The sequence below is a fragment of the Echinops telfairi genome, unplaced genomic scaffold, assembly GCF_000313985.2.
Source record: "Echinops telfairi isolate 266 unplaced genomic scaffold, ASM31398v2 ScPeMD7_7469;HRSCAF=8507_0, whole genome shotgun sequence".
Taxonomy (NCBI): domain Eukaryota; kingdom Metazoa; phylum Chordata; class Mammalia; order Afrosoricida; family Tenrecidae; genus Echinops; species Echinops telfairi.
Window position 1 is genome coordinate 69,265,733 of NW_022111372.1, and position 13,061 is coordinate 69,278,793.

Consider the following 13,061-nt stretch of genomic DNA (forward strand, 5'->3'; position numbering starts at 1 on the left):
TCCTATTTGAAATAAATCCCTCAGGCACAGAAATAAGTAATACTCTAGCTGTGGATTTTCAAATGCCCTTCTGCAAACAATTCCATCACATTATGTCCCTGTACATTATGTGGAACATGAACTGTGTGCATTCATAAGATTTCAAAGTAGCTTGTAGTTTAATGGCAACATAATTTCCCCCCAAATTTCCTCCAAAAGGAAAGACCCTATGGGAAAAAACAAACAAACAAAATATCCCCCTTTTATTATGAGTATTCTGACTTTCACATTTAGACCCTTGGTTAGCTTCAAGTTGGCCTAAAAAAAAAAAAAAAAGCATCCTTTCAATTCCTAAGAATGTCTTCTTCCTGAAATTCCCTGATCACCATAACCAAATAACCTTGCCTCAGGCAGCTGTTTCTCTAGTTATACCTCCCACAGCATTGCTTTAAAACAGCTATTCTACACTTCTGTGTATTAGGAATCACTTTGGAAATCTGATAAAAGTGATAAATTATGTTTTAATCCATATACATAAAAATGTACATAACATTTCAGGGGGCTCCTGTATTGCCTTCGATCTTGACAGTGATTCCATATTTTACTGTCTCCTGTGGCTTCCGTTCTTTTCTATCATGCTCTAAGCCTTTTTCTGTAGATGATAAAATTTGAAAGATGAATTAACTGAAAGAAAAAATTGAAGGAGTTGACAGAGGGACTGCCCCAAAGGGTCGTTTTAATCACACTTCCAGAGAATAGCTATCTTTAACCCTGTTATGTATGCTGGGAGAGTAAGGGCTGGGGTTCTTTTGATGGCTGCTGTCACCAAATGCAGGATGCCTTTTACACCAACCAACTCTTGATCACCAACCAAGCCCCAAGCTCTCAGGCTACTTTTGCAAAACCAAGGAAAGCCCTCTTCATCAAAAGCTACAATTTAATTTTGGAAGATAAGCAAATTATTTGAGAGTGTTTAAAATAAATTATCTTTGGGCTAGGCATTAGACTGCTAACTACAAGTTTAGTTTTTCCAGCACACTAGCAGCTTCATGGGAGAAAAGCAAGACTGTTCCTATAAAGATTTACAGTCTCAGAAACCCTATAGAGTGTCCCTGTAAGTCACAAGAGACTCAGTGGTAGTGGGTTTTTTGTTTTTTTGTTGTTTACTCGATATTGATTGATAATGATAATCTTCTAAAATTATCTTTCTAGGTTCCTATCCCAGATTATCTCTCAGCTTTAAGCTTAAGAGAAACATTGGTTACTTTATCCTGCAAACATATATGCCTTCCATACTGATCACCATCCTCTCTTGGGTCTCCTTCTGGATCAACTATGATGCTTCAGCTGCAAGAGTGGCATTAGGTAGGCCATTTTTCAAATTTTTCTAGTGGGTGAACACAAATGTATATGTGTATTTCTTGCCAGGATTTATGATGTAAGAAGAGACCTGGATCACACAGTATAAGACTTTGGTTCTGCGGGTTTGGGTGATCTGATTCAGCATTAAATCAATTAAGCACAAATTAAAATTCTCTCATGTTAAAATTAGTTAACTGTATAGCTGTTAGTAATGAAATTTGTCTCATCAATTTAATTTTTTCATCGAAGCATAGTTCATGTAATCTTCCTTGCATAATTGATCAATTTGTATCTGTGAATTATTACCTGAGAAGACCTTCTGCCATCTTTTAAAATATTTTACCCTTAGCAAGCAACAAGACTTGTAGTGACAAGCTAATGGGTAATGAGAACTTATTAGCATCTTAAAGTACCATGACAGAGGGCAAAAAACACGGTCAGCATGTTGAAGAAGTGTCCATGCAACTGCTTTTCATGTGCTTGATTGTGTGTTATGAAACTAGAGGCATTAATTTTGTATCTTTAAAAGTTTTGTGTTATTAGTTCTAGAAGTAGTGACTGTATAACCTTTTACAAGATCTTTATTGTTTTATTTCTGATTATTTCCTTTTAAAATGTTATATTCTTAACCATTAAATCATGAGATCTCAATTCCATTACTGTTTTCTTGGAAGGGTCATTCACTTAGTCATTCATAAATAAATGTTAAATATTGAGAACATGTCAGATATACTTAATACTTGTCAAAGAGCAGTGTCTCTCAGGAACTTAGGCAAATCAAATAATATAGTAAGGCTATAAAAGGAAAAGAAGCCAAGTCAGAAGGACTGAGTTTGCCCAGCAGTCCATTGTAGCTACCCAGAGGTGCGTGCATCAGAGGTCGTCAGTGGACCACAGACCTAAAGAAGCTGAGGGAGCAGCTCGTGGGAGGATGCTTCAGGCGGCCGCAAAGTCTGCAGTGAGAGTGCCGCAAGCATGTCCGAAGTGAGGACGAAGTTCAGTAAATGCTGATGGAAGTGGTAAAGATAATGATGGGGAGTGGTAACTAAAACATCATGAAGTTGTTTGTAGACTCTGCAGTTCCACTTCCATTGGGAACAAAATAGAGAGCCGCTGAACAGAAAAATGGCATGATTTAATGAGTTTAATTCTGCGTGCTGTGTTGAAATTATATTGTGGTGTTTCAAGGGTGGAATGGAAAAGAAATGCTCTCCTATTCTGAGTCAAGTGCCCTGTGACATGTACTCTTGGAGTATGTTCATAATTCCCCTCTGTCTAGAGTTATAATTGACATTGCTGTGATTCTGTGAATAGTGGCCTCCCTCAGACTACTGAAGGTCCGTCAAGGAAGGGTCCGTACTAGTCCTGTGTCTGTTGTGCCCTAGTGCCTCACACGGAGAATGTAGCTCAGCAAATAGGCGTGAAAAGGAAATAAATGAAATTTACTATCTAGTTTTCAAAAATTGAAATCTGTTATCTATTTTATGTCTATGATAGAAATAAAAAACAATGTATTGATTTTTAAAGCATGTTTTAAAAATATTTTTTAGGTGAGCAATTTGATGGGAACCATTTGGTAGATTCAGGTGGTGTAGGGGGTTATATATTGGGCTGCTAATCTATAGGTCAGAAGTTGGAAACTGCTCTGTGGGAGAAAGATGAGGCTTTCCTCCACCCATCAAGAGGTATGTTCTCAGAAACCCACAGGGGCATTTCTACCCTGTCTCAGAGGGTTACTATGAGTCAGAATTGACTTGATGCAGTGACTAAGAATTACTAGGGGCAGAAGTACTTTAAGATGGGATTTAGATAAATAGTGAAACCATCATGCTCACTTCCGTAATATTGGACAAACTGTAGTTGAACTTATGAATATAAAACTGAATGTATTACAAAGTGATTAGTTTAGTTTGGAAGATAAAAGACTATAAGATGTCTAGATCTAAACCAAGGCCTAGACTTTTCTGACTGCTTGGACTTAAGTGTATTTCTACTATAGCTGTCTCATGAGCATGTATCAAAACCAAAAATTATGGTTTTGTTCAAGTGGTAAGATTGCATTGGACATTTAGGTCCCAAGTTACCAAAGAAATAAACAGCTTCTGAACTGTGGTGCTGAGTAGTGTTGAGGACACGGGGTTGTCAGTCAGAATGATTTCAGTACAAAGGTGACTCAGCATCTGTGTGATCTTGGTGGCTAAATTTAGTCTGTTTTCACATCACTAGTTTGATTCAGAGATGGACCTCATCATGCTTAAGACCCTTGACTCCCAGTGTGTTAGACAAACATATTTCCACCTGCCTTTCTGATTATACCTTTGAGATAAACTGCTCCCCGCTCCTGGGGATGACGTGGTATGTCAAAAATGTGTATTATCTAACTTTGGTATTATCTATTTCAGCACTGAATTCCTAGTTGCTAAGTCCTGCAAAACACATGAAGGCTTATCTGCTGCCTTCCACCTCAGTTCCAAATGTTTATAATCATTCTTCCATTCATCTGTATTGTTGTTATACTAATTGCTTCCCCTTTCCTCACTTACTCGTATTATTCTGAAAACCAATTGATTGTGTGTGTGTGTGTGTGTGTGTGTGTTTTCCCACTCCCTCATTGTTGCATGCATCTTCTGTACCTGCTCTACTATCAGAGTAATTGTCTAAAGGGTGAGCACTGATCTCAGTGATTCCGCCTGGCCTTCAAGTTTAAGTTCCAACTTCCTCGTTAGTTTCACATTATGCACTCTTTACTTAGGTCTTCACTTCCCTCTCCCTTCTTCCTTTGTGTCCCATGAGGTACTCAATCTGACTTTCTTAAGACATATGATGGACTTATGTCAGCCTTTTTATAAAAATTTCTCTCCACCAATGGCCCCAGCTCTACCAACTTTTATCCTCCAGATAACACGTATTCACTCTGCAGGACTCAGTTCAGAATTCTCCATTCCCTCCTTGCCACTGCCACTGAGGCAGCGCTGACTCACAGCACTCCACCGGGTGCTTTGGAGACTGTGATGCTTGTGGAGGTAGAAAGCCCGTCTTCTCCTGTGGAGCTGCTGGTGGTTTCCAACTGCCTGCTCTACGGATCGTAGCCTAACACCTAACCACGACACCTTCAGGGATCCTTCGTTCTCTCATTGTATACCCCATATTACCACAAGAATGAATTCTTCTCTACACACATGTACAGAATAACTATTAATTCATATGTTTAAAACCCCAGTGGATATAACATTATAATAAAAGAAAGTGTCCCCAACTGGCTAAGGTTGACAGTAAATTAATTATGCATGCATATCTCTAAGCATATCACAGTATTCAATAGGCACAAATATTTTGTGATATATGAAGAAGTTAATTAGAATAATTTACTATTCTAGTCATGATGAAAGTATCAAACATTATTACATTAATTCTTATTTTTTTCAGGAATCACAACTGTTCTGACAATGACCACAATCAACACCCATCTCCGTGAAACACTTCCTAAAATCCCCTATGTGAAGGCCATTGACATGTACCTGATGGGGTGCTTTGTCTTCGTTTTCATGGCCCTCTTGGAATACGCCCTGGTGAACTACATTTTCTTTGGAAGGGGACCTCAACGCCAAAAGAAAGCAGCTGAGAAGGCTGCTAGTGCCAACAATGAGAAGATGCGCCTGGATGTAAACAAGGTACATTCAGAGGGCAAACCCTTTTTGCTTCTTATCTTATAGAAGAATGCTAGCAAAATAGGGTCATGATCTATTTAACAAATGAGGAAACTAAGACCTAGAGGTGAAAATGAGTAGTCTTCCCCAAACCATTCAGATAATTAGTAATACAAGCAGGGTTGGTACTCAAGTTCTTTTCTCAATCTTGAGATAACCTTTCCAATAGCCATTGTATTGCCTCCGACTCATAGCAACCCTACAGAAAACAGAAACACTATCTAGTCCTACACTATCCTTAGGATGTTTGAACTATTTGAGTCTATAGTTGTAGGTACTCTATCAATCTATCACATTGAGGAGCTTCTTTCTTATTGACTTTACTTTATTGGAACTCACTCCTCTGCTCCTTCTTGACAACATGTGCAATGTATGCAAGACAAAGTCTCACCATCCTTGCCTCCAAGAAGTCATTCTGGCTGTGTTTCTTCAAACAGATTTAGTCTTTCTTATTATTATTTCCTTCGCCAGTAACAGTAGGGTTATCTGAACCTTAGTCACCTAAACTTTAGTCACCTAAAAACCACCTTTATAATTTTCTATATATGAGTATAATGCGCACTATATTGATTTTATATGTTTTGCATTGAATTACTTTTAAATGTAATGAAAATAGTAGATTCTCTTGTCACTCAAACCAGTCTTCCAAAAACAAACAAACAAAAAAAACCCTCACTGCCATTGAGTTATTTCAGACTCATCGTGACCCCATGGGGAAGGTAGAACTGCTCCTGTGGGTCTTAATGACTAAAATGCTGGACCATTATTATAAAGAGTGGGAAATAAAAATAAAATGATGCTGCTAGATTCTAGGTTGCACTGCTGCGCAGTGAAATATCTTGACCCCAGTGCTGGGATTGGTTGGATAAAATGAGAGATCAGCAATCAGTGGAGAAACAGACTTGCGTCTCAGAGTAATGAAAAGAGAGAGGAAAGTGAAATTGAAAACGGAGTAATTTTCTCTCGTAAAGAACACCTTATGACTTAGTACCCACTACCTATACCACATAAAATCAATGACGCACTTGGCAGTACCAGATCACTAAAGAGCCTAAGCCAGTAATAGGCAAAGACAAAGTCTGCATAATGTGAATGCTACTGAGTCTTTAAGGCACCAGTTCTTAACCTGTAGTGTCAATTGAACTAATCTAGAGATCATTAAAAACTAATAAAACATTAATCCCATGCCCAAAATTCTGATTAAATTGTCCTGAACGTTGCCTAGGCATCATAACTTTTTAAAGTCCACTTGTTTTTTTTTTAAATATTGAGAATCTAGACAAAACATACATCAGTTTAGCAATGCCAAAAAACAACTCAGTGATGTTTACCTCATTCAAGTGGTGTCACCATACCACTGCTTTTCCTGAATGCTCCTATCTAGTCTTTTGATCTGCTGTTTTCTATTTGATCCAAGATAGTGTAGTGATTCTTGCAAAGAGTATCATGCTTAGGCAGATACTCTTTACTAATGCTTCAAAGAAAACTTCAGGGAATAATTTTAATTTATACTTTAAGTTTAAATATTATCTCAGGGCAGTAATTCCAGGTGTTCTTCAACCTTCAATGACTCCAGAAAGTCTAATTTTCCTGAGAATTTGAAATTCTGTTCCATGTTTCCCCCCAGATTATTAATCTGCAGCCAAAGTTCAGAATCACTGCTTTTGAAGCTTTTGACCACAGTTTCAATGACCTATCTTGACTTATAAGAGAGGGCCAGTCAGTTCTAGAACTTTCTATTTATATATATTTACATACGTATTTTCCATGGAAATCAAATTTGGGTGTACTTCCGCTCACTACCACAGAGTCAATGCTGACTCACAGCAACCTCATGGGACAAGGGAGCTGTGCGGGCTCCTTCGGGTGTCCATGATGAACCCTCTTCAGGAGTAGAAAGTCTCCTCCTCCTCCTGCAAACTTAGGAATCCCCTTCAAAAACAAACAAAGCAAACAACGTTTTATTTTAACATGTGTCCGATTAAATAATGTTTGTAATATAGTATTTAGTTTGATAAGTACTTCTTAGTGATGGGATTAAGAAAAGAGTAGACTTTAAAACATTTGGAATTATTAACCATAAAATGAATTGGCTATTTCTTTGACATTTTAATATTTCTAAATTCAGTGTAATTCCGAGAATAGTACACCATATCTTCTATTAATAATTTTTTATTGGAGAAGGCTCTATGTCCACTTTCAGATTGTCCATATTTTCCATATGCCCATAGTTCTGGTATTGCATTTTGAACTATTTACTCTTGAAGTAATCAAAAAACTATTTACTCTCTTAATAATTGAGATCTCTGGGTGTCAAAAATTACTAACGCTTACCTCCTAATGTCAAAGTTGAAAGTTTGAAGCCACCCATTAGTACCACAGAAGAAAGGCATTAGCAATCTACCGTCCTAACAATTACAGCTACTGGTGCTCTATGGAGCAATTTTATGTACTATTTAATACATGAGGTTACCAAGAGTTAAAATAAATCAATTGGCAACAGAAAAATGTGTGTGTGTTATTAGATATGCTGGGCTATAATGAAAGGCTCTTTTTTTCTCAGAAGATAATATTTATAAGGACTTGAATTTTGTGGATGGCTTTTGAAAGCTAATACTAGGAGACCTTGGATATTGTCAATCTCTATTTCCAAGGTTTCAATTACTGGAATCTGTCACTAGATTCCAACATAGCATCATTGCTCTCTCAGAGTATCCATTGAAAGAGTGCTTTTTAATTTCATGTTATGATTTTCTTCATATAATAGGTTTAATCAAGAAGAAAGAACAAAGAATGAACAGTTTGAAATAAGCCTTGAATCAACTGTCTAGTGCAAATCTTAGAAGATAACATCCGATTTCTTTACACTTCCTTCTACCTCATTTTCATATAAATGATCGATGCAAGACTAACAGTACACGTTGACTAGAAAACGGAACCTGGAAAGCTTCAGATACGCACCTCAGTGGGTGGAGGGAAAGCAGAGATAGGTTCATTGGGTGGTGCTCTCAGCTGAAGTTGGACCCACAGATCACATCATATAATGTGAATTATAGAAGAAGATAGCTAGAACTCTCCTAGTTCACGAGTTCCTTGCAACGGTGATCCCAATGGACCATTAGCAAGGCCTTGAGACATGTTCCTTGTCAAAACTAAGGAGGAGTGGCTACTGCCATCTAATAGGCAGAGGTCAGGAAGCATGCTAAAATTTCTATATGCTTCACAAATAACTATCCCTTAACAAAGAATTATCTAGAATTATCTAACCCAAGCTGCCAATCATACTGATATTGAGGAACTGTGTGCTAGTCCTGGTTGCTTATATGGGAAACTGAGGCGCTAAAAAATAAGTATTCTTGTCTTATCAATGAAATATTTTAGCAAAAGTAGTTTAGTTGGTCTTTTTATTAGAATGTATAACAATTGATATATTAGGAACTTTCATTTAACACAGTGGTTCTGAGAAAATATGTTTTAAATAATTAGGCTTGAGTTATACCCGCTGACTTAAAAACTGTGTGACAGAGAAGGGATCTAGCCATTCTGGCCTTCAATTTCCTAATCTGTAAAATTCCCTTAATACCTCTGCCGTTAATGAGGTTGTTATGAGGAATATTTGTGATATTGTACAAGGGGGGAACACTCGCAGTAAGCACTTAATAAGAAGTAAAAATGGATACAAACACTATACAATATGATTATTTAACATTTTTACAATGTCCAGGACTATTTGTAATGCTTGCTTGTATGTTTACGTGCTGCAGCAGGTAGGATGCAATCCTGGCCCTAGAAAAGACTGCTTTCTAGGAGTACACATTCCATATCAGAAGTTTTAAAGTCAAAGCAAGATATCATGTTTTAGAAAATATTAACTGTCAAGTCACAGCAAACAAGCTATTTAAAACCTTATCAGTGATTTCTTATACTAGAATATCCACTACCATCTTGGTTATATTAACACAAAATAATGATAAACACCACTTACATTCCCTTTTTCCATATTTTCTTATTTAACCCAGGATGAAATCCCCAAGGAAATTCACTTTGTTTTCTGATTATACAATGTTTGTGTTGTTTTTCCCCTGGCATCATGAATAATGCCTATTTCTGATCAATATTATCCCTTCTTTTTAAGTGTAGTCTTAAAGTCTTTTTTTTAAGATTGGATTATTGTTGTGTGCTCTGGAAATATCAGTCTCTAGGAGAGGGAATGAATTTCACCTCCCTTTGGCAATTGACTAGAAATGGAAGCAGTATAGGAGATGGCTTAAAGTGCTCTTTAACTTGTGCTCTGCCCTGCAGTCAGCAAGGGATGAAAATGGGAAGCTGATCAAAGTGTTGCTTTAACAGCATACTTCCACATTTTATTTTTCTGTTTTCTGTACTAGTTTCTCATACATTTTTATTTTAACCAAGGAATAAGGTATAGCTCTTTATCACTTCTTGCACCATCATTTACCTCATGGCTAAACTAAGGCTCTTGAAAATAAGAACTCTCCAAGACTGTAGGTGTCTTGGTGGCATGATATCCTCAAGGTTAGCAGTTGTGTTTGGGAGAAAAATGGAGCTATCTACTCCGTGAAAGAGTAAGAGTCTAACAGGGACAGTTCTACCCTGTCATATAGGGTTGCTATGAGTGGCCATCGACTGAATTGTAGTGAGTGAGGTTCAGTACTGTACTGCAAAGTTAACAAGAATTCTGAGACCTGATTTGGATTTCCCTGTCTGTATCCAGTAAATTAAGTAAAGATAAAAAATAAATAAATAAAACTTGATTCCTCATTATTCCATCCACCTATGGCCTTTGAGTTGATTCTAACTTGCAGTGACTTTACAGAGCGGTGGACCCAAAGTGATTCCAAGGCTATAGATTTTTATGGAAGCACTGTTACTTCCTTCTCCAATGGAGAGGCTGATTAGTCCAGGTTATTAAACACTACACAGCCAGGTATCCAAATAGCCACTGAAACCCACCCATGCCCACTATCCTGGAGCTGATGCCAACTTACAGTATCAATTTATAGGATAGAGTAGAAAGGGTTTTCAAGGCTATAAATCTCGAAGGAAGCAGACTGCTTCATTTTAGCCAATATGCCACCAGAGCTCCTTGTTTATACATCAGTTTATATATATTCACTGCAGTTTACCTCAACTGAAAATAAAACAAAACAAAATATCTGCTTGCCCACAAATCATGGGTTAAAAACAAGTGTCATTTCCTCAGTTGTTAACAAAGTGTCATATGCCAACTTTTAAAATATGAATTTCAAGTCACCTGGAGACCTTCCGCATATTTTTCCCATGAGTCATTTGGACTAGTTTTAAAATGTGTAACTTTTCATTTTAGGTTCAGGAGAGTCCTTCCTATTACATCTTGCATTCTTCTATTTGTATGTGTGTGTATGTGCGCATGTGCGCCTCACCGTTTGCTTTTGATGGATTTCACCCTTTGTCTTTGCTCAGGCCTTTAAGTTTGCAGTATTCTCTTTTAAGAATTATATTGCTTCCTTCTTTATTTTTTTTCTTTTTACTCCTACATATATGCATATTTGAGGGTTCGGTTATTACTAATTTTTAGCATCTTGATTCCCATGTGTCTTAAAATGATCTTAAATGCCTCAAATATTCTCATTGTATGGGGAGACCCACAACCAGTAGTTTGAAGTTAAGTTGCACCAAAGGCATTTCCACTTAAGGGTATACTTTATTCTGCATTCATAATGTTGTCAGTCTCAATGTTGTCCTTATCCGGTATGCCTAATCTTTTGTAATGCAAAGCCACTAAAATTGGTTCAATCTACTGAATTCTATTGCTTGTAATTAGATTTTTTTAAGTAAATAATACTTAGAAAGAAAACTAAGAATTCATACTCTGTTAGCATTGGTCTTTTTCTTATGCTTTCTAAAGACCAGTTGCATTTATCTATATCCAATTTACTTTAGCCTACAGTCCTAATCTAGTGGCATCAATCGACTTAATTAGCACATTCTCTACTTTGTCTTCCAGATTTTTTATAAAGATATTAAACAAAATGGGACCCAATATCGATCCTTGTGGGACCCTACTGGAAACCTCTCCCCAACTAGACGGACTACCAATTACGATTTCTCTCTATATACGGTTAGATAGCCAGTTTTTAATCCATTTATTTGTATTTCTGTTGGAGCCAATTTGTTTAGCTTTCCATTGGGATCTTTGTATGGGTTCTGTGTAGATGACTTGGGCACATATGCCCACAGAAACTTAAAGTAAATTAAATGTCTCCATGAAGCCCTAGAGGGGTTGGCCCGTTTGTTTTTTAAATGGTGAACCTAAGTGCCATCATGTTCCATTCAGGTGTTGTTGTCTTGCTACAGAAAAAGGCAAATGGCTCCTATTCTGATATTTGTTTTGTTTGTTATGAGAGGACGTAACCTCATGGGGATTTTTTTGGCTGTGGTTGTCGTGTTTCTTTTGGTTGACTCTATTGGTGAAGGAATTGAATATTTCTTGGTTGGTTTGTCGAATAATTCAGGAATCTATGTTTTCTGCCCTAAGTTATTAAATTCTGTCTAAAGATCTCATACTTGCATCAAGTCCTTGCTCTATTTTCATCTTTTTTCCTGAATAAGTGTTATTTTGGCAGCCTTAGCACAATTAAAATAGCAGATAAGAGGCAATACTTGAGATTGCACCTTGTCAAAACGTCCAACTCAGAAGAACTCTAAAGAAAATTTATTTTGGCTAATACATAATTTCAGAATCCCCATGTGTTTATAATCCTTAAGAGTCAAATTATCACTTACCTTACCCTCCAAATTGGTTGATACTGATTATGATAATAATTTCCCCATTCAGTTTATCACCCATTACTTTTCAAATACTAGTTTTTAATTTCTATTGTGTGAGGCAGTGAATGATATTAAATACTTGTAAATATTTTTCATGAGGACTTGATGCTAAGTGAACTTTTGGTATTGTATCTTCTAAGTATTATAGTGTTCCTTAATTTCATTGGTCTGACTCCAAATTCCTTGACATCTCATTGTTATGATTGGCATGTGTGGTTGGTGTCGTTAACCTATGAATTGCTACTGTTTTGCTATTAAAGTTACCTTTTAATTTCAACATTTATAGTGCTATACATAGTAACAATGTTATATAAATTGTTATTCCTAAAAACATTCCAAAGGAGAGGTGATTGAAACAGTGTTAATCACTGTTTTAGCTGAAATTCCCTAATCACTCCATAAGTCTATCTATGTTCATAGGCTATGTAATGTATATTGTTGATTTTCTTGTTTTTATCCTATCTACTCTTATTGATGTTGATGTACACTGGTTTGGTTGAATAGCATTCTGGGTAGAATATTAATCATTTACAAGAAATCATGTTTGCCTGGAGTTTGGGTATATGATGAAAATGATTAAAGAACACTTAGTTTTTCAAGATGAAAATCAAAGCACACACCTTGACTGTCTATTAGCTAGATAAATTAACATGACAACTCAGAAATAGCATTTGATAATGAGGAAGTTTGAAAGAAATCTCCATTCTTGGTGCTTTACATTGTTCCATGGGTGGTTTGAAAGAGTTCATGATACTCTCTGATCCCATAATGTTGATCCTAATTTGTCAAGAACCCTTCCTCTGACTCATAAGCAATTTTAAAAAAGTTATTGTTCAATGATTTACTCTGAAATGTGAACCTTTATGTCTTTTATTTCACACTTTTCCCTACTGGGTTTTCCTTTGTTCTGTCCTTTGACTATCTCTAATATTTTAAGACGCATTTTGAGTGCATGAAATTGACACTAGTATTCACAAGATCAAATGATGAGGATTCTATGACATCTGTAACCTGTGATAACATTGAAATCATTGTGACAATCTGTAGTGTCAGTTAAGTGCACTGGCAAGATGCTGGCTTTTTAAAGACAGAAATTGGGTTCACATTCAGGCTTCGTCTATGATATAATCTGTGTGACATTAGACATGGTTGACCTTTCTACTCTTGAAGTTCCTCAACTGA

The 13,061-nt window shown here is 36.6% G+C and overlaps 1 protein-coding gene across 1 annotated transcript in view; it reads left to right on the top strand.

The window, feature by feature from the left end:
• Positions 1-13,061, top strand: part of GABRB2 (gamma-aminobutyric acid type A receptor subunit beta2) — a 282,556-nt gene that overhangs the window by 230,350 nt on the left and 39,145 nt on the right. The window contains exons 7-9 of the mRNA XM_004697119.2: positions 1,192-1,344; positions 4,768-5,012; positions 11,056-11,169. Of these exons, the coding sequence (XP_004697176.1) occupies positions 1,192-1,344; positions 4,768-5,012; positions 11,056-11,169 (512 nt within the window). The remainder of the gene's footprint in view (positions 1-1,191; positions 1,345-4,767; positions 5,013-11,055; positions 11,170-13,061) is intronic.